This window comes from Gallinula chloropus (assembly GCF_964237585.1).
Source record: "Gallinula chloropus genome assembly, chromosome: 1".
Taxonomy (NCBI): domain Eukaryota; kingdom Metazoa; phylum Chordata; class Aves; order Gruiformes; family Rallidae; genus Gallinula; species Gallinula chloropus.
Window position 1 is genome coordinate 7,460,281 of NC_140085.1, and position 22,557 is coordinate 7,482,837.

The following is a 22,557-nucleotide window of genomic DNA, read 5'->3' on the forward strand; positions in this document are numbered from 1 at the left end:
TGATTCGGGAGGACCTGCACTGATGGCAATTCAATGCCTACATTGACCATCCAATGTTGGCCAACCCATTTGAAATCCTTCCTCATTTCTTGGCTTAAATGACCTTGTTGGTGGTGCAGTGTCATTAAATCAGCTCTCCTCTTCCTGATGTGCCTGCATGGCAGGGCCTGGATGATAGTTATCGAACTTAACAGAGGACTGAAGGAATGTTGGAAACATAAGATTGTATTATTTTCTCATATGTTGTGCATCCCTTAGTGCCCTCAGCTGCTCTGCATGTGCCATTCCGTGATCAATGTGGCAACTGCTATTACCAAAGGGCTGAGAGAAGCGATGTCGTTGCCTGGTGGAGGGGAGATGCTGGAAGGAATGTATGTAATTCTGGGTCTCAGATGGATTCCATATGCTCATCAGATCTGACGGATGCTCATCATTTCTGACTGATTCTCAGGACCTTGTCCTGACAAATCTGATAGCCAAATGCTTTATTGGAGACATCTGTCATGGAGGATTTAAAGATGATGGTTCCAAACAGCTTTTACAAATTTGTCTATCTTGTTGACATCACCTTTAAGTGTCCTCCCACCACCCCATGCAGAAGCTCACTGCTGGATGGGGGGGGATGGATGAATTTATTTCATCTCAGCCACAGGATGTGATTTTTTGAGCTAGGTGACATTTGCTGGTGCTGCAGGCTCTCAGGCACAGAAAACAACCTTGTTCCCCTAGATGTCCATGGAAATGAGTCCAAGACCAGTTTTTTTTTGACCAGACTGTCCATGTTGGAGAAATTCCAGATCGGTGGTGCTGGGGATCCCACCAGTGGCCGGTACTAGTGTGGTCCATAAGACTGGGGCAGTGAAGAGAGAGGTTTGTCTGAGTGTCTGCAGCTGAAGAGCTCTTAACCATTCGTTATAGCCTGCCTGAATTCAGGTGGCTTTTCCAGAGGAAATAATAGATTTGATATAAAAATGCTCTCATCAGCCTCCAGCTCTTTGCTCTGAAGATGGCAATGGTAAAAAAAAAATCAGCAAATAGAGAAAAACAAAATGTTTTTCATTTGCAGAGATCGTTGACAGGTTGGAAACTATTTTTTCCACACGCTGAGGCAGAAGCCAGCACCAGCATGAAAACTTTCAACCTGAACTGTGTAAATGCTGCAACTGGAAGAGTTGTAAAATCACCGCTCTCCTGACAAGCAGTGCTGGTTTCAGCTGCATTTATACAACCCATTTCTGGAGGCAGGAATTAGCTCTTAATCTTGTGTTCACGGGGAACAAGATTTTTGTGTATGTGGAGAACCATAGATTGTAATCCTAAAACTAGTGTGGATGACCTATATATGCTCAAGGGAACAGAGATTAGGTTTTAAGATGCTTCCTTTTACTAGAAAAAGGTTTTCTTTGCTGCCAGCTTCTAACATGCTACATCTATGGGTGCATGTAGCCATTTCTAACATCTCTGAAACAAATAATTCAAAGAGAGCATAACCCATGACCTGCTTTCCTCCAGCAAGATCTGCTTTTCCTGGCATCAAGAAATGGGAAAAATAATTTATTGACATCAGCCTGTGACATTCCCTCTTCCTTATCTCTTGAGGACAAGTCTCCAGCTAGCAGAGTATGTCAGAGAGAATGGTAAAAGAAATATTAGAAGGAAGAAACTGAAGCAGTTGTCCCATTCCCATGGAAATGCATGGGAACAGTTGAAGCAAACATCCCTCCACAATGTGGTAATGTGTTTGTCCTCAGATGGTGAGCAGAGATCACACGTCTCATCCTCTCTGTCATCTGCCCGGGTTTTACTGGCATGGCAGATCAAATAAATCCCTTTTTCCTCAGAGGCTCTCTGCTTTTCTCTGGACAGGAGATGTGGAACAGAAATGTCATCTGTGATATAAATAAGCAGGCAGGACAACCTGCTGCTCTGTGATTTTTCCTCCTCCCCTTCTTGCCTGGTCCAGCCCTTCCCCTGTGTGCCCCTGGAAGTTTAGTGCAAAAGTCTCTCTGTCCTCCTCCCAAGCCACTGGTGATCCCACAGGAGCACCCCTGCCCATTGGAACCACCCTTACCCTGAGATAGGGTGAAAAAGCGATGAAGGAATTAGACTGTGAAGGTTTGGAGAGGCATGACCAGAAGGTTAAGGGATGTGATTCTCTCCCTCTACTCCACTCTCCTGAGACCTCACCTGTACTGCGTCCACCTCTGGGGTCCCCAGGACAAGAAAGACATGGAGCTGATGGAATGAGTCCAGAGGGGGCCACAAAGATGACCAGTGGGCTGGAGCACCTCTGCTGTGAGACAGGCTGAGACAGTTGGGGTTGCTCAGCCTCAAAAAGAGAAGGCTCCAGGGAAAACTTAGAGCCCCTTCCAGTACCTAAAGGGGCTAGAGGAAAAGTGGAGAGGGACTGGTTACAAGGGCAGAGAGGGACAGGACAAGAGGGAATGGCCTTAAGCTAAAGGAGGGGGATTTAGATTAGATATGAGGAAGAAATTCCTCTCTGTGAAGGGTGGTGATGCATTTCTCCACTGACAAGCTATAGATGCCTCTGGATCCCTGACAGGGTTTAAGGCCAGGTTGGATGGGGCTTTGGGCAACCTGGGCTAATGGAGGGTACTCCTGCCCATGGCAGGGGGTTGGAGCCAGATGATCTTTCAGTTCCCTTCCAGCCCAAACCAGTCTGTGACACTCTCATTAGATGAATAATATGAAATCATTTTCAATCAGGCTGCTGGTCCCCTCCTACTCTATGAATTCATGAGACAACCCACATGCTCCCTCGGTACTCTGTGGGAAGCTAATGAGACGCCTCCAATGCCATTCTTCTGCCCAAGGTCTCATACTCATGGAGCAGATTTTCTCTGCTGAGTAACAGGCAGTTTAAAGGCCTGCTTCCAGCTGTGGGCCCAGGACTGTCAGGGAGGCTGCAGGCAGAGAGGACAACCCTGAGCGTGTGGGCTCCAGCACTGACTCAGCTGAGCAAAGCCCTGGCAGAAGAAAACATTCCCTTTGGAGCTCGTGTGAGGTATACACGGGCTGGGGAAGAGAAGCAGATGACAGGGCAGATACTTACAAATTTCACAGGCAGGATTTGACTGAATACTGTAAAAATTATGGTTTGGATTAGGGCCTATCTGCTAGAGTAAACAGAATAGAATAGGGAAAAAAGAGTTGTCAAAAAAATCCTCTCTGTGCTCCAAAAAACTTGTCTACTCTAAGTGATCACTGAGAAAACACAATGGTTTTCCAGCCCCTGCTTGTATGAAGAGGGCTGGGAGAGCTTCTGGGCTGTGATGCTGCAGGGGCTGGCTTACCTGCCCAAGTGCTTGTCATCCTCCATGCATGGACACAGCAAAGGGATGACATCACCATGGTTTCCACTATGAAGCATCCCCCAGCTTGCATCCTGGTCATATGAGAAGCACCAAATCATAGCAGTCCCTACAAGGGACCTGGGTTTTGTGTGGAGACCTTGTAAAGACTCAATAGTCAGAAAGAGCTCTTCATGCAGAGGAGCAGAAGACACATCCTTGGGCTTTGCTCCAGCCAAGAGTTCATCGGTCTCATCCCTTTTGTTCAGCTACATGTGTTTCTGTGTGAATAAGTGATCCAAATTTCAGCACCTAGTGCAGATAAATCTGATTCACCCTCTGCAAGGAGCTACATCCCTCACTGATGTGCTGGCACCTCCTTTTCCCTGCCCCGTTTGGGCAGTCAGTGATTTCAGAAACTAGAGCAGGAGCCTAAAATCAAGGATCCCCACATTTTCTTACACAGACCTGCCACTCAACTGCTGCATTAAGTGATTTACGTGTGTCTTGCTGCCTTTGCCTGACTTTGAATAGAAGGGGATCATGCAAGGCTTTGTTTAAAGCACTTTAGGGACTACATGTAGGCAGTGGAAATGTGAAGTATTTTGTTGCAGTTGTTCCCAGACTGTGATCTATGGGATGCACTTTGGCAGCTGGTGGCCCTCCAAAACCATACAGTTTTGGGTTCCCTTTTGACTGCCTTCCTTGCAGAAAATATCCTGAGTCTGTAAGAGCAATTAGAAAAGGAGAAGAGGAGCCAGGCTACGTTATGTGTTCTGGATGGTGACAGTGATGGGTTGAGCTCATGTCTTCTCTTCACCACGTTGCCAGGTTGCAACTCTAAAGCAATGCCTCAAGGTCAGCAGCAAGCTTGCTTGCACCACTCCTACCAGAGAAGTGATCACTTAGAATCATAGAATAGTTTGGTTTGAAGGGACCTTTCAAGGTCATCTAGTTCAATCCCCCTACAATGAGACAGACATCTTCATCTAGATCAGGTTGCTCAGAGCCCTGTCCAACCTGAACTGGAATGTGTCCATGAATGTGGCATTCACCAGCTGTCTGGGCTCATCACCATTCTCACAGTAAAGAATTTCTTCCTAATATCTAATCTGAATCCATCCTCCCTCATCTTATGGCCATTCCCCCTTGTCCTATCACAATAGGTCCTACTAAAAAGTGTCTCCATCTTTCTTATAAGCCCCTCATGAGTTTCACATGGGGCCATTTCTGGGTCTTGTCTAAATCCCTCTGAGTGGCATCCCACCCCTCAGGTGTGTCAACTGCACCACTCCTTGTCATCTGCAAACTTGCTGAGGGTGCACTCAGTCCCACTATATCATTGATGAAACTGTACTGGTCCCAGTACGGACCCCTGACGGACACCACTTGTCACTGATCTCCATCTGGATGTTGAGCTGTTGACCTCTGGATGCAACCATCCAACCAATTCCTCATCCACTGAACAGTCCACCCAACAAATCCATCTCTCTCCAAGTAAGAGATAAGGATGTTGGTGGGGACCGTGTCAAAAAGCCTTACAGATGTTCAGACAGACAACATTCATAGCTCTTCCTTTGTCCACCGATGAAGGCATAGAAGGCACCTTCAGCCCCATGGCACTTCCCTGCATGCACATGGTTATATTTTAATGTTGTAAAACAGTTATTCACCACCACCATCACCTTGTTCTGAGAAATGGGTCCTTGTTTCTGGAAAAATTCAGTAAAAAAAGAAATAAAACATATTCATGAAGCTGACAGACAGAGGAGGAGATGTCATTGTGCACAACCAACATTAACATTACAGCAAGCAATTGCCAAGACACTCTCATGAGACAAAACCACCCGGCACCTCAGGAGTGGTGTGATGCCATCAAGCCCACCAACCAAGTCACCAAATCTTCACCCATCAAAAGATGATTCCTTGGAAAGACAGCATCGATCCCGCCCCGCTACATCTGTGTTGTGCCTGCCTCCCCAGGCATTAGCTCAAATCCCACCTGGGAAATGTCCATTGAAATGACTTGATCTGTTTCCCACACAACAGATGCAACTGGAGCCAATGAGCCCTCCCAGCACAGCACCACGTATGCTGGGACACGCTGTCCCACTCACTGTGTTTGTTTTAGGGGATTAGGAACATGCCTAAACCCAAGCACATGTTGGAAGTGATGTTTCACACGCAAAGCAGTCTGGTTTGGAGGGAAATAACAACATTTCTGTGATGAAATGAAAATAATTGGGGTTAAATGGGGAGGAAAATGAAATTTCCTTGCAATTACTTGGATTTATTATAAGAAAGAATTACATACCTTGTCAGTTTTATCTGCTGTCCACAGTTTTCCCTTTATATTTTTTCTCCTACTTTTAGAAATGAATTTGGGCTCTCTGCCTCATTAATGAGAGATTACCTAGCTTGGCAAGAAGTTTTGTGTATTTGAAATGGGCTTTACTGATACAGCTCTGAAACACTGATGTGCTTTTCTGTTCCAAAACCCCCTTCTTACAAAACCCAAACAGAATAACATGGCTGTTTCCTTAAATTACCCTTCAGACATATGGAAGGCCTTCTCAACAGTTCTGGTGCTAAGAAGAAAGCCACTAACATTGTCAGCTCTTCATAAATATACTTTCTTTACTATATGGTTCTCCCTGAACTACTCATGTAGAGATGTCAAATCAGTATGATGCTTGGGATTCAAGAGAAACACCACTGCTTATTTGACGTGTTTTGCTTCATGAACATCCACTTAAACCAAACCAAAACATCTTCCTATTGTAAAGTCTAAGGACAGAAGGTGGTTTCTGGGTGCAGATCAACATCCAAAGTATCCACTTCAGCTCTGGCAAGACATATAAACTTTGCAAAAGCGTAACCAGTGACTGAAATAGCACAACAGAGACTGGTGGTGGTGAAAAGAGGAAAATCCCAAGATTTCCTGTCTGTTTCCTGCTGTCATTCTCCTTTCTCTGTTCTTCTTCACCCCAAAAAATACAGTTGCTCATCATTTGAGGCTACTGTAGTTTGGGGATTTTCCTTGTCATCTCTCACCATACATTTCTTATTTGGTGCTTTTCTTTGCGGTGAAGAATGAGTGACAACCTCCTCTTCATTTCTGCCTCCCAGCCTCATCCACATAGGTCTTTGAGAGGAAAATACTTTGGTCATGCCTTTCACATTGATTTGGAAAATGGATGTCCTTTCTGTGGGTTTCTAGATTAGCTGGTCCCCGAAATAGTGACAAAGTGGGTCTGAAAATCAGTGTCTGTGTCAGATTCTAGGTGATGTATAATAACCAGAATGGATGTAACTCAAATTCCTCCTCACACTTGTGTTTCCTGCCCATACAGCCTCTCCAGTGACTCTCTGGATATTGTCACCAGCAAGGACAGGCAATTGATGGTGACACTTTAAAAGCATTTTTACTTGGGTTTGGCATCCCCTGTTACTTGTTGAGAGGGGTAATTTGTGATCTGATCTGACTGCTAGACCTTATCTCTGGAAATGAAAGACAAAATAACTCACAAGGAACCCACTTTTTTTTTTGGTATTGTACCCAGAGGGGACATTTGGATTTTGCCTTTGGGGGTTTTGTTCCCATTTTCTTTGCAAAGTAACAAAATTCTCACAAAACTGACACAAAGCACAGAATAGTTTACTTTCTTTTTTTCTTTTTTTCTAAGATAGAGAAAGGGGGGAAATGGGAAGAAAATTCCAATCTTTTCATCATGAGACAAAAACATCAACCAAAAGAAAAAGATTTTCAACACTGCATTTGGAAAATTTGTAAGAATAGGAAAGATGCAGCTATATTAACTATACTTTTTCAGCTTTATACAAACACTTATAAAACAGGAATGGATACTAGAGGGAATATTTTTATTAACAAAAACATTAGGACACAAGCTTTTAATACCTATACCAGGAAAAACAGATCATGTATTTAAACAGCAGTTTAGAAACCAGAAACGAACCAAATAGAATTAGTTACTTTCCTATGGATTTAAATTTTGGAGTTAAAAATCTCTTGATGGCTTCTAGGGAAGCCTTAGGTCTGTAGTAATTCTCAGGAAACAGCGTTGCTGACTACAGCACAAAACAACTGAAATTGTGCTGATTCGGTAGGCAAAGCCTTTGAAACCAGCAGAGCTTGTGGAGGAGTCAGAATCTTAAGAAATGCCAATATTATTTCAAGAGGGAGGGGAAAAAAGGGGAAAAAAAAAAGCAGCTCTCTTTCCAAAAGGAGCAAAACTGGAAGGTAATTAAACTCGGCAGCATCCTAGACGCCAACACAAGGCTTAACTTCAGAGTTCAGCTTGGACTGAAGCTCATGGTTGGAAGCTGATACAGGCTTTTCCTTGTGCAGAGACAGGTGAAGCGTGGTCCAGCAAGGCTGTACCCTGAATGTACTCTAGTTTTGGTGCTGAGACACAGCGTGGGCACCATGAAGTGATCTGGTAGCGCGGTGGTTTGCACGTTGCTACTTCTAGGGCCTCACCTCTACTTTGAAGATCATCTGGATCGATCCACCTTGTACAATCCAGGTTTAGCCCTGGTAGATTGTTGGTGTTGCCCAGGGTAGGGCAAGGGCCAGTTGCCCCTGTTAAAAAGTGTGAAGCATATCTTTGGTCTCACACTTGGAGTCAGAAAAACGACTTAGAGAAGGGAAGAAAAACACAAAACCTCTTCTTATACCTTTCTTTCCTTATGGTGCCCTGTTACAAAGGGAAGCTGGTTGAATATCAAGACCCAAAAAAAGCTCTGGTATATTAACACAGGTGAAAACATTACCAACCACAGATGCTGATGCCTTCATCTATGCTGCTTGAGCAAAAATCAGTTTGTAAATGTCTAATAAAGGACTTAATGGACCTTTTTTTTTTAATGAGATAACCAGAAATGGGATTTACTTCATATTTTAAGAAATTAGACTATATCAAATGTGTAATAAAAATATTTTCTATAGGATTTAAAAATATATACATATATAAACTGCCTTAATTTTTAATGCCCTGTTGATAGTGATGTGGTCTCTACAATATCTAAGTGTAACTAAGGAAGGCTGCCCAGCAACCTCCATCATACCTCAGTCAGTGATTACAGAACTTGAAGCCTTGTCCACACAGTAAATTAAACCTGCTTGAAAAGGGGACCTGAAATTTTCTACTTGGCCTGATCCAGAACCCACTAATAGTCAGGCTAAGTCCACTCCTGACTGCCAGAGCTAGATTAGGTCCTAGATAGAATCCCAAAATGACATGATTTCCAACTCTGTTAGCTAGGCACTTGAAGGAGTTACTAAGACCCTTGAAGCACTTGCTGGTAAAATAAAAAAAAATATTAGATATTTTATTTAGAATATTAAGGAATATTTAGAAATCATCTTGAGACAATTCAGGTGCATCTATACTTCATTTTGAAGAGACCCCAAGCTGACTGTGTTCCGGACATAGCCTTGCTCAGACACTGGATGTAGACTTTAGGCAAGCTTAAGGGAGGCTGAGAGCTTAGAAACTATGATGGAGCAAAGCATTCGTGCCTGCATCTTTCCTACAGCATCCATCTCCATATGTTCCCCTGGCCTCGCTGGCCCAGCCCATGTGGAGTTTGCATCAGATCTTTCCAACATCTCCTGTGTCAAATGCCCACAAGGGCACATGAGGCTGAGCTGGCACTTTCATCAGAGGCAACCTAAAACTGGTGATGAGGGTGGAGGGGATGCGGGAGGAGAAGCACAGATTAGAGTCTGGCCTTCTGTCCACTGGGGACGTGGCTTTGGGCTGTACCTCCAACATCTAGCCAAACACGATTTGCATTCCTGTTTCATCTAGCACTGTGTCTTAAAGCAAGTTCAGCTTCTTTTTCCATGCAAGATTTGAAGCACAGTGCAGACAAGGTGTGAGGGCCAGATCCTGATCTAATGCAGGCAAAATTCGCCATTATCATTGGGCTGAGCACTTACCCTTGCATTATACTTTAAGGTAGGTAGCATGGGAATTCTCCTGCTTCAGAGAGTTAATATAGGGGATTTGACCACCTGCAGAGGAAAGTTTCTCACTGAGCTTCCTGTTCATCTGCTCCATGTGCCTCGTGTTTTTCCTGGCTTGCCGGAGGGACCTCTTGACTTTCTTCACTCGATCTCGCAGCTGCTTGTTGCGCTTCTCCAGCGTCGCCACTTTCTGCTGCAGCTTCTTCACCCTGTCCTCCTCCTCAAACAGGGCTTTCTGGACCGAGGAGCACATGAGCTGGTGGGACAGCAGAAATGAAACAGCAACAGGTGAGCTTTACCCAAGATTGTTAAAGAAAGAGTTAATTGTGGTGTTCCTTGAAACATCCCACAGCTCTTCAAAAGCAGAATGCTTTATCTTGAAGTTCTATTCTTTTTTAATAACTTTTTAAGTAAAATCCTCCCTCTGACTTCTGTATTCAGATAAGACTAAACATTGTAGATCTTAATGATAGTAGTGATCCATGATTACTTTTAAAAAAACAGTTTTACAGACCTGTCCAGCCCACTGAGGCTACACTGAATTTATGGAGGAAGGCTTCCCTATTTCACATAATCATAGAATGTGTTAGGTTGTAAAGGACTTTTAACGGTCATATAATGCAACTCCCCTACAGTCAGCAGGGACATCTTAACTAGGTCAGGTTGCTCACAGCCCCATCAAGCCTGACTTTGAATAATGGTATATTTCTGCTATTAAACTGAAGTTCTGGTATGAAACTGGAATTTGGGCCAAGGACTATCTCTTTTGGAAAACTCCAGATCTGATTCAGCTTAGTAGCGCTTCAGAAACCTGATTTTGACATGAACCTGCCCTTTGCTCTTTATGTCAACAAGGACAGCACCTGCAAAACAGAGAACTGCCTGGTTTTGCTATTTCAGGAACTGAGTTGTCTTAAATATCCCATCTCAGCAGTCTCTAGCAGCATTCAAGATCCCATAAGTTTAACAGAAGTGATTTTTGGAAGGGGGTCATTGGCTGAAAACAGCCCATGCCATTCTACCCGCTGTCAAGTTATTGCAATATTGTAGGGACATCAAGCTCTTGATGTCCACTCAAGCCTGTGGCTCTTAGGCAAAAAAAAAAAAAAAAAAAAAAAAAATTGCCATCTTCAAAGGTGCTGCACTCAAGGCATCACTAGAAGAGCAACCTAGAGCGTTTTCAAACCTTCTGTGTTGGATAATGATCCAAATCATCTGTTGGACAATTGTTCTTCCTCTACTACCTCATCCTCAGGTAACTCAGGGGTCTACCTCAGCTTTTGCAGTGTTTATGTGACTGTGTTTACAGTCTCCTGTTTCTGACTTGTTTCCTGTTTGTAGGTGCAGCAGTGGGAATGGGATGAGCAACACCAGCTACAAAAGCTCTTGACTATTGTCGATGGCAATGGAGCTGTGTTCCTGATGCACCAGGTCACCTGGGATGGGATTCAGCTGCCTCCTCTTTAGCAGCTAAAAGTGAGACTCAGGTCTGGGCTCCTCTCTTTCTGTTTTGCCTGTAATGTCTGCAGGGAGAGACACTCTTCAAGAGGGTGACCTCCACCTCCCAGGGCAGTGGAAGGAATCACATTTAGAACTCAACTCTATCATTTTACTGACTACAAAGGCACCAAGTTCTATGTTTGCTACCTGAGTAACATTTTCCAAGCAGCAAAAGCAGAGGTGCTTGGGGTTGCTTAAGGATAACCTCACCATAACGTTCCTGATCTAGAGGAGTTACCCTTGAAATCTGTTTCTGCCCAGGGTGATGTCCCCTATGAAAAGCAACCTGAGATATTCATGGTGCAAGTGGGACTTCCAGCTGATGGCTGCAGTGGTGCACTTTGAGGAAAGGCAGTGAATTCTGCAGGATTTCTCTCCTGTATACATCTAGATGTACTTTTTTTTTCATATGTGTCAAGCACTCCTGCGGCCTGGATGAGCTTTCTCTGGCAGAACATTTGGAACAGACAAGGAATCTAAATAAACAAGTAAATCCTCACTGTGATGATGAAGGGTTACATGTTTCTTTCCATCTTTCTTTGTAGTATTTTTAAATGACCGAAATCAGGGGAAGGAGCCTGCTCTGATGATTAATATTTCATTGGCTTTGGAAACCCCATCAGCTGAAAACCATGGCCAGTCAACACGAACACAACAACTGCTTCTGTTCACCATAAGATCTTGTTTCTTGTGTGAAAGCACTGCAGAGCTTTGTTAAAAGGTAAATGCTTGCCCTGACTGTCCTCTCATTAGGGGTCTTGTACAAGTGCGTGGTAGGGAGACTGGAAGGTCACAGATAGAGGGACAGAATTTGCACTGAAGAGGAGAGGGTTTGGTTTTTATCACAGCTCATTCCAAGTGGTATTTGAGAACAGCCAGCACCTCTTGGCTTTTGTGTTTGCCAAACCCTCGCAAAACCACAAGCAGAACACTTCTTGAATTTAAATGCCTGTGAAGGAGAGCACTGAGTTAGGAAAAGACACTTTTTGGGAAGAGAGGAGGTGGAAACTCTACTTCATGAGGGATTGCTGTCATTTTCCATTGATGTAGTGATAGGCATGGCATATGACAGAGTCCAGTGCAAAGGAACAAACAATTCATGTAACTGAAGTGTGAGGTGGTGTCAACCCAATCGTGTCTCATCTGTCTGGGCTGGCTGGAGGGGGAATGGTAATGTCTGATGGCAGGCATCAGGGCTGGCATTGTCCTCATCCCAGAGGCACTCCCAAACCTTCTGAGGTTGGTCCTCTGACAGCAGAGGTATTCCAGCTCCACAGAGCCACTCAGAAACTTCGCAAACACCATCCAAAAGCTGGCCAGATTGTTTGCTGATGCTGTTCTTCCAGTTCCTGACTATCCAGTCTGAAATCCACAGTTCAATGCTTAAATTGCCTGTAGATTTCCATTCAGATCCCTGGAACAGCACAATTATGAAAACCTGAGGTCCTCTCAGACATACACAGCTCCTCTTACCAACGGGGCAGGCAACAGGAAAGGCACAGCTTGATAACTGGATGCCTGCCTGCAATCTCAGGACAACCAGCTGAAAAATAAACTCTTTGCTCCTTCTGCAAGGGGAAAAATAAGATAGTGGGCTCCTCACACTCTCACCAGCTGGTTGCAAACAGCATTTTTCGGAGCTCTGCAGTGGGGATCACAGCATCACAACCTGATTTGGATTGGAAGGGATCTTTAAAGTTCATCTAGATCAGCCCGCCAGCAGTGAGCAGGGACATCTTCAACTAGATCAGGATGATGTTTCAACACGAGTGCTGTCCCACCCTTGCTGTTACTGCTAACTTTGTGTTACTACTCCCTTCACATGGGTGCAACCAAATTATTTTTAAACTGGTGCTAAGACCTGAGTAACTGCAGCAGCTGGGAGCTCAGCACAGCCCATATTACTAACCCAGCTGTGAAACAAATGGGTGAGAATTTAACCAGCCTTCGGTCCCTGTTGCTACTTGAATACTTCTTGTTTACAGCCAGATGAGATATCCCTGCATTGTGCAGTCATTCCTATGCAACATATCTACAGACAGGAATTTCACACCCTGTTTTCTCTGGTCCCATGTACCCATAAATGTGCATGGTTAGTATTGGTGACCATCAAGATCAGGCCTTAGTCTGAAAGCACTGCTAAGACCTACAGAGAGCTGGATTTTATTTCTGAGAGCAGCCTGTGCTCCATTACCCATCACAGTTTGCCATGTCAGGTGCACTAGAGAAGGTGGGCAGTGGGGGTTTATGCAGTGTTTCAGGGAGAATGAAATCTCTATCCAGCTAGTGAAGTCACTGAGGAACCAGTTCCACTTGGTGCCACTGAAGGAAAGGATGGGAAAGGGTGGATAATTGACAAGTCCTATTCCCACAAGGTAGCAACAGCAAGGTATTTATGTGAGAGCCACACTTAGCATGTCATACATGCCCACAGACCTGGGAAATGGAGAGAAGGACCAGGAAATGGCTCCTCAGAAAATCTTACTCTAGGTTTCCTTCACAAATTTCTTTCTCTAGTGACTCACAGTTCAAAAGAGTTATTTGTTCTGGAGATATCTGCTTGTTCCACAGTTTTGTTAGCAAGGCATCCTCAGCAGCAGTTAAACTTGAGTCTAGGTTTCCAGGAGATGTAACAAGAAAGGTAGCACCTTAAGAATCATACAGGTCCTTAGGATTTAGCTCAGAGAGCTGACAGCTGTGAAACCACAGATTAAATATATTTAAGTATTTGTCTGAAATATCTTGTCACAAATATATCTAGTTTTAAGTTTCACAGCATCTAGATGATTTACAAAATCTCTCCATCTGCCAAGCAGATCAGCACTGTAACAGATCAAACTGATTTTGTGAGCGTCACATTACAGGCATGTCAGCTCTTCACCAACCCCCCCAAATGATTAATTTGTCTGATTGACAGGCACACACATCTGCTTTCTGTAAGCTTCATTTGAATGGGACAGTGGCTAGAAAATGCCCGATGGATAAAGCCATGATGGCAATGTTCATCCACCCTAAATCGTCCATAAGTGGCTGAAGTTAGCATTACAGAGCCCAAAATACTCACACCAAGCAGTAGCACTTGAGTCTTGCCCTTCATCTAGCAAAGGTAGAGAGGTTGAGTTCCAGCTAGCTCCTCATGCACACTACCTATGGGTAGGACTGGAGCTCCACTACCTAGAAGTATTTCATTTCAGGTCTCCTAAAAATATCTTTCACAGCAGACTATTTTTTTACACTGCTGGAGCACCTCTCCTACAAAGACAGGCTGAGAGAGTTGGGGTTGTTCGGCCTGGAGAAGAGAAGGTTCCAGGAAGACCTTAGAGCAGCCTTCCAGTACCTAAAGGGGACCTACAGGAAAGCCTGGGAAGGACTGTTTATAAGGGCAAGTAGTGATAGGACAAAGGGGGATGGTTTTAAACTAGAGCAGGGGAGGTTTCGATTAGACATTAGGAAGAAGTTCTTCACTATGAGGATGGTGAGACACTGACACAGATTGCCCAGAGAAGTAGTGGAGGCCCCATCCCTGGAGATATTCAAAGTCAGGCTTGATGGGGCTGAGCGACCTGATCTAGTGAAGATGTCCCTGCTTACTGCAGGGGGTTGAACTATATGACCTTTAAAGGTCCCTTCCAACCTAGCACATTCTATGGTTCTATATAGGCTGTCACCAGGCAGGATGACTGTAGGAACGCCTTCACATGTGTGACAGTCAGATTTCCTATGCAGGAGCATGATGTGTTTAGAAGACCTGGGCATGAGTCACTGTGGTTTCTTGTCCTCAAACCTCTCTCCTGACCCGCACTGTTTATGAGAGCAGTGTCTAGCTGGAATACTCCCTCAACATCCCAGGCTGAGCATTGCCCCAGCGCAACTTCTTGGGAGTGTCCACTGGAAGTAATGACACCATGTTTCTCTGGAAACGAAGCCCACACAGTGCCGGTTGAGGAGCACAGCTCCTCCTCTGCCACAGAGCATCCCGAGCAGCAAGCTCACCACATCACCACATTGGTCTCCTCTCACCCTTCCCTGCTGTAAATCTGCTCTCTCAAAAAGGTAAAAACAATTTGCTGTACACTAAGCTGTTGCTGTGTGCTTTAGTGCTGTTCAAGTTGTATAAAACATCTTAAACCTAAGCCCTGTGCAGCATTGAAGTTCCTACCTCCAGCTCTATTCATCTCAGCACAGCAATAACTCATTAACTCTCTCTTGAGGGGCTCAGGAGCCAAACATAGTATGTTTTTTGGGGTTGTTTTTGGTTTTTTTTAAACTCCACCAGGATTTATTTCCCCAATCCCTTCTATGCTCTTAGCAAGAGGAAGGGCCCTGTGCTCTGGGGAAGCTGGTATGGATATGATACAGCTTGGAAAGATTATCTTCACTTCTCCTGGCCAGGAACATCTCCTTTGAGCCCTGTCTTGCCACGGCCAGATTTCAGGCTCCAAGCATCACTTTCTTCTTTTGTTCAGTCCCTTTGGGCAGGCTGTGTGGGAGTGAGCATGTTGGATGGAAAGAGGGATGGTGCAGCACAGGATAGCAGGAGAGGTCTGGCAGCTGAGGGTATTGGGTTTGGGATGGAGTGACTTAACCACCAGTTATGGGGACTTTTCAGCCAAGACTAACATTTCTGCTGAAGCGTGGAAAAGCCCCTGTCAGCACTGTTAAACCATCATGTTGGGTGAAGCAGCAGGGGTATGGCAGTGCTGGGTTAAACCACCTCTGATTGCTGCAAGACTGCACCTTTCAGAGCTACCAGATCAGGGTCCTGAGGGCAGATCCAGCATCACTAACATTAACGGGGGTGAGCTCTGATTTCTAGGACTTCACATGAATCACCAAGAATGTTCACTCTTATTGAATGCTGGGTCACCATTTGAGGTATAAGGGTTGTGGCACAAGTCTCCATTTCAAATATTAGAGCTGGGGACTTCATAGGGGTATGGAACACTGCCCACAGAGAGCCCTGCCAGGCTACACCCACATGTCCAAGGGGAAACTTCTTCCCTACCTTAGACATCTAGCTCAGGTGGACCACTTTTAGGGACCCCTTTCCATTGCCTGGATAACTTTCTAACACTGAGATGGACCCCACCCCCAGTCCCTGAAATGGCAGCTGGCATCACTGCCTACCCAAGGCAGGCTGCAAGGCCAGCACATGGATAGTTTCCTTGAAGTGTGGAGAACCTTGCCCTGGAAACAAACCCAAATCTGTATCCACAGGCAACTGGGAGTCTTTAAAAACAGCCCTGTTTGTTCCAGCCTCCACCACTGCTTGGCAGAAAACCACACAAAGAACCATTGGAGGACCTGCCAGGGCCAGGTCTTGGCTGACATCTTGGCAGGTGTCTTGGGTGATACTTGGCCTTCACACCCCTCTGAGCTGAGAAGGGCCCATGTACCTGGAAAATGTGAACAGTGTTTACAAGCTGTGACGTAAGGCCCAAGTGCCAGCAGCTCCACCAAGACACTGACTCAGCAAAGAGGATGGCTGCTTAGGAGGAAGTGCTTTTCACTAGGTAAAACATTTGTACCCTACTCTTCTGGTCTTTTTTTTTTTAAACAATGATCTTAAGCTGAACAATGGATTTTTTTTAAAAAAGAAGATTCTTCCCTGTGATTTAGCACTTTGAAAAACCAGACCTTCCTCTGTGACAAGGTGTCTTGAATTGCTGGTGGCTCTCATCTGCAGTGGGTGTTGCAGGCGTGAGTTTCAAAACCATACACTTTGCCTTCAAACTCACAGACCTGGTACCCCTGCTCCCAGGATGAGGGTGGTTTAAGAGGACACATGGGGATTAGGAGGCACTTTGGAGCTGGTGAAAAGACTCTCAACCCTGGAGGTACCTGGATGGAGGTCCCTGGCTCCAAAAACACAGATAGAGTACGTCCTGGGGCATTGCTTTCCTCACTTTGAACCCTGAAGCCTGAGATGCTGTTGAAGGGGAAGATGCAAAGATACCAGGTGACAGTCAGACCCAGCTTGTCCTGCCAAGATTGGGGATGAAAGTGGAAATGTGTCTCCATGGTATTTGGTCTGGTCACTACCAGTAGCCAGAAAGGGATCAACACCTTATTCCCTACACTTGCAAAGGAAAAATGGCAATGGTTTAACGAGAAGAGAAACCACACTAATCAAGAAGACAGGAAACAGAGAAAGAAGGCGTCGGGTACAAGCCAGGCTGCCTACCACAGGCACCTCACTTGTGCCAAGTGAGCAGATAAGCCAGTCCTGACAGCAAATCCCTACGTTCCCTGCCCAGGCAGTGGGAGACAGAAGGTCTCCGGGAAGAGAGAAATAAATCAAGAGGGCAGGACCTCACTCTGGGACATATCCAAGTCCCTTTCTTCTCCTCACTGACCACGCAGGCAGTGAGGGAGGCACATCAAGAGCCAGCCTGCTGCTTTTCCCCATAACTCCAAGGCGGAGGGGCTCTGCTCTTGTCTTGTTTCCTTTGAAAACATTCCTCCAAGCGATTCGCCCAAGATGCCACAGGAATGTGGTGGTGGATCTGTGAGGGAAGCAGCAATGAAGTCTCTCATCTAAGTGGTTTAGCAGGAGCAGCCATCCTCCTCCTCACCCGGTTGCAGCCTCCAGGCACTGAGGTTGGTGCTCAGCCCCACCAGCCCCATACCTTGTGCTTTCCACATTTCCAGGAGCTTCCCAGCCTTCGGCACTGGTCCCAGCTTGAGGCTGGGCAAGAACACCTGCTCAGATAGGTCAGGGTTGGGGGGAAATAGAGTCTAACAGCCATCCCAGAGTGTACCTTCAGGGGCTGGCAGTGCCACCTTGCCATGCCTCTTTGCTGAGGCTCATTTTACCCCCTCTGACTCCCTCCACCAAAACCACTCAGGGTAGACGGTGAAATAATGAACCATGGAGCAGCACGTGCCTCCGTAGCGTACAAGAGCAGACACAGCAGTCAGACACTACTCCTGGCCCTCCACCCCTGTTACAGGGGGTGCACAGAGCTCACTGCCAGGCCAGACAGCTCATGGGCTTTGCAACACAGATATCTACAAACTGCAAAGAGAAGCCAAAGCAATACAGCACAGCATCTGCTCTGGTTCATTCTAGGTGCCACACATGGGTGGGAGATGTTCCTGATACACCCCTGTCCTGTTCTTGGGGAGTACAAGGGGCCCATGTGGATTAAACTGCTTATAGATAAATAATTGAATGATAAAGTGCACTATGCAGGTCTCAGCCATTCTGAGCTAAAGGAAAATGCTTAGAGTAAGGAAAAGAAAAATCTTTTCTCTGTTGCAAGAAGCAGATTAGGTGCTGAGAGCAAATGTGGTTTTAAGGCTGCAAGGCAGGTTGCTTCATAGATTTCTGCACTTTGCTCTGCCTGACTTCTGAAACTCACAGAATCACAGAATCACAAGGTTGAAAAAGACCTTTGAGATCATCGAGTCCAACTGCTCTTGTCCTATGCTAAACCATCTCTCTAAGTACCTCATCTCTCTTCTTTTAAATACATCCAGGGTCGGTGACTCAACCCCTCCCTGGGCAGCCTGTTCCAGTGCTCAATAACACTTTCAGTGAAGGATTTTTTTCCTAATGTCCAATCTGAACCTGCCCTGGTGCAGTTTGAATCCATTCCCCCTTGTCCCATCACCTGTAGCTTGGCTGAAGAGACCATCACCCACCTCTCTACACCCTCCTGTCAGGTAGTTGTAGGCAGTGATAAGGTCTCCCCTCAGCCTCCTCTTCTCCAGGATAAACAACCCCAGCTTCCTCAGGCACTCCTCATAGGATTTTCCCTCCAGCCCCTTCACCAGCCTGGTTGCCCTTCTCTGGACACACTCTAGGACCTCGATGTCCTTCTTGTAGTGAGAGGCCCAGAACTCGACCCAGCACTCGAGGTGTGGCCTCACCAATGCCGAGTACAGGGGCACAATCACCTCCCTGGACCTGCTGGCCACACTGCTTCTGACACAAACCAAGATGCCATTGGCCTTCTGGGCCACCTGGGCACACTGCAGACTCATATTCAGTTGTCAGTCCACCAACACACCCAGGTCCTTCTCTGCCAGACAGTTTTCCAGCCACTCTTCCCCAAGCCTGTAGCGCTGCACAGGGCTGTTACGTCCCATGTGCAGGACTCTGCACTTGGCCTTGTGGAACCTCAGCCCCATTGGTCTCAGCCCATGGATCCAGCCTGTCCAGATCCCTCTGAAGAGCCTCTCTACCCTCAGGCAGATCAACACTTCCTCCCAGCTTAGTGTCATCCACAAACTTACTGAGGGAACATTCTATCCCTTCATCCAGGTCATTGAACAGGACTGGACCCAGGACTGAGCCTGGGGAACACCACTTGTGACCGGCCTCCAGCTGCATTTAGCTCCATTGACCACAACTCTTTGGGCTCAGCAATCCAGTCAGTTTTTTACCCAGCAGCAGGTGCACCTGTCCAGGCCAGTGGTTGCCAGCTTCTCAAGCAGAATGCTGTGAGAAACAGTGTCAAAATGACCAAGTTACCCTTTTGTTTGTTTTTGTTTTGTTGGGTTTTTTAATTTATGTCTCAGTTTGCAGTTTCATCTGGGCTTCAAAAGCCTCAGTAAGAGGCTTTTTTTTTCCTATTACTTGCACAGAAACTTTCCATTTCCACTACTACCCAATTTTACAAAGCTTGCTATCCACTTTAATTTCCAGCTCAGCTTTTTCCCACCTAGTATTATTTATTATCACAATAAAACTAATTAGGTCTGATATGCCTAAAACTACTTTGCCAATACACCTTACCCCAAGTGTATTGTTCTACAACTGAAAGTTGCGGTGTGACCGTGTCTCCATCTAACCTTGTTTTACTTGGCTTGTATTTCAGTAGGATTAGGTCACTGTTCCCCCCACACATACACACAGCAAATTAATTAAATACCAAGGAAGGGATAAAACCAGCAAGACCCAGAAACCAAGTGTATTGTGTCCTTCCCTCTCACTGATGGGAACGCAGGGAAATGAGAAACTGCTGATCAGAGCAGCAGGGCACCTTGTGCTTTGCTCCTATTTATTGAAATGTCAATTTTTGAATGAGCTGACCTCTATCTCATGTTACAACAGCTCCTAGAAACTTCATTTCACTTAATGGTCCTGTTAAATAGACAGGATACACCCTGCAGCAGGGTAGCAGTGAAGCAAGTACAATACATTGAAATACACTATCCCCACATGCAGCTGAAGCTGAGAACCAACATAAGCTGCTGAGAAAATGTCTTTTATCTCCACCAGTACTGATCTGCATGAGAGCAATATTAGTTTAAACCAGGTCTATAACTGGTTTGGGCTGTTTAGTTTAAGTAGGGTTTACTTTAGTCTAATGTATTACAACTTATAATACAAAGGTGTTTGATGCTCCGGTGTGGCAGGTGCTGACTGAGGTTGCAGACTGAGGTTTAGATTAAATAGAGCTGTTAGGGGTACAAAATAAACAGCTAAGAGATATGGTCTGGGCAAAGATGGGGCTCATGGCTCAGTGAAAAAAGGGCTGATTGAGGGCTTAATGAATTCAAACCTTCCTGTGGGTAGAGCAATTCCAGGCCTCCATGTACCCCCATAAATGCTCAGTGCCCACATCCTCTCTGCTGAGAAGAGTGGGGAAGGGCTGGGATCAGTAAAAAATATAATAAAATAGATTTTCTAGGCAATGTAAAAAAAAACATATCCTTGTTTCTCTGTCACCTCTGAGTTGAAATGAGGAAAGAGAGAAGCAGAACAAATCCCAGTGGGCTGTGGATGGGTATTCGCAAACAACCACAATGCATGAAGTGCTGCCTCTGGAGAAAACACCAAAGCAGGCAGTTTTACTGAAAGTGGAGCCCATGTCTCCTCCCCAGCAAATACATCATACCTAGGCAAGCTTTATGCACAGGAGGAGAGCCCATGCTGAGAAAGGCAAATGTTTAAAGTTAACGCAATGTCTATAAAAGTCATGTTGCCCTATAAATCCCTCCACTCCGGACGTTTGGCTTCATACTTCACATAAGCTGCGGCAGCTTAGCTGCCTTTACAAACAGATAGGATTTCCTTGGCTGCAGGCTTGGCTGGAAGCCCTGAGCATGCTCTGCTGCTGTGCAAAGCTTCTGGATTTCAAAGAGCAAATCCAGGTGCCCCAGGGCAAGATGCTGTCCTCTGGAGCCACTGGGAAGCAGGGGTGTCCATATAGCTCCTGAGCATCCGTAGGAACTGCTGGAGCTGCTTTTCTTCATTTGTCAAGTCTGCTCAGGTGCAGAAAAGCAGAGGGAGTGAAAAAAGCATACTCAGACCCATATTCATGTGGTGGGTCCCTTGGAGTAGTCTTTGCACCGCCTCACTTCATGCATCTAACCTAGATCCTGGGTAGGAAATCTTGGTTTGCTGGACTCTTTCTAAAGTCAGTGGAGAGACAGAAATTCCTCCAGAGGATGAGTCAGAGAAACTAATATAGAGCAGGGAAGCAGGCACTAAACCAGAGATGAATAGCATGGAAACAACTCCAACACTGTGCTTACGCACACAGCCGGAGGCGCCCCTGCCACGGCAGGAGCAGGACAAGAGGCTCTAATGAAGCCTTTCCCTGTAAACAATATAGGATCTGTGGAACCTTGAAAGAAATGACGGCAGCAGCATTGAAATCAGACTGGATGAAGCACAGGGGCTTGACGAAGGGCTTCCGAATCTGCTCCTGAGCTGCCCTGCAAGCCCAGCGCAAAGAGGAGAGACCTCAGCAAGAAGCTGATTACTGTGCAGCCCTGGGAGAGGTGACCGAGCAAGAGGTGACCGAGCAAGAGGCACCAACATGGCAAAGGACCAGGCTCAGCCCTCATCCAGCCACGGAAGTGCCTCAGGTCGGCACAGCGGTGAAGTGGAAAAGCTTTGGCGAGGTTGAAGAAGCAAAGACAAAGGGATGGAAAAACAAACATCTGTGATCTGCAGGCACTCTCTGGCTAATATCAGCATGCTGCGAAGGAAACCCAGGAGGCAAAACGCCTGAGAGGCTCATCAGCAGCTCTGAATAACAAGCTCCAAGCACTAACAAACATCTGGCTGATGGAAGCTCTCTGCTACTCACAGATATTCCTCTCCCACGGGGCATCTCAGAGCAGCATGTCCACAACTCCGGCCGCTGCGTGGGCTGTAAATCCTGAAAGGACCCTGGACCACCCTGGATGTGATAAATGGGCAACAGGCTACTCTGACCATTGCAGGGTTTGGAAAATAACCGGTCTCAAAGGTGAAGAGACATGATATTTAGGGGACCACCCTCCAGCTTGCCTGTGCTCAAAGAGCCCTAAGCACTCAGGGCAATAGCAGCTGTTTCCACAGGAGTGACAAGGGGCTGTTTCGCTTCAGCACGGTCTCTCAGGCAGGGTCCGGTTCCTGAGCCAGCATTGCAATTCTCCTCAGTAGAAATTTCAGGTCAGGGAAATACTGGGTCACATTTGAAATCCAGAATCATATTTAATGTCCCAAGTGTCTCCCCACCACCTTCCTGCTCTGCATATAGACACGGAAATACCAGGAACTCCCATCACGAGCCTGCTGAGCAGAGAGGGCTTTTCTTCATAGCATGTATTGGGCTGGAAGGGACCTTTAAAGTTCAACCCCCTGCAGTAAGCAGGGACATCTACACTAGATCAGGTCACTCAGAGCCCCATCAAGCCTGACCTTGAATATCTTCAGGGATGGAGCCTCCACTACCTCTCTGGGCAACCTGTTCCAATGATCTACCACCCTCATATTGAAGAATTTTTACTAATATCCAACCTAAATTTTCT

General features: G+C 45.9%; 1 protein-coding gene across 1 annotated transcript in view; it reads right to left on the reverse strand.

Moving 5' to 3' along the window:
- Nucleotides 1-8,948: 8,948 nt before the first annotated feature.
- Nucleotides 8,949-22,557, reverse strand: part of CCDC3 (coiled-coil domain containing 3) — a gene marked incomplete at its 5' end in the record, with an annotated part of 45,574 nt that continues 31,965 nt past the window's right edge. The window contains 2 exons of the mRNA XM_084262061.1: nucleotides 8,949-9,011; nucleotides 9,277-9,559. Coding sequence (XP_084118187.1) covers nucleotides 9,284-9,559 — 276 coding nt within the window. The 3' untranslated portion in view covers nucleotides 8,949-9,011; nucleotides 9,277-9,283. The remainder of the gene's footprint in view (nucleotides 9,012-9,276; nucleotides 9,560-22,557) is intronic.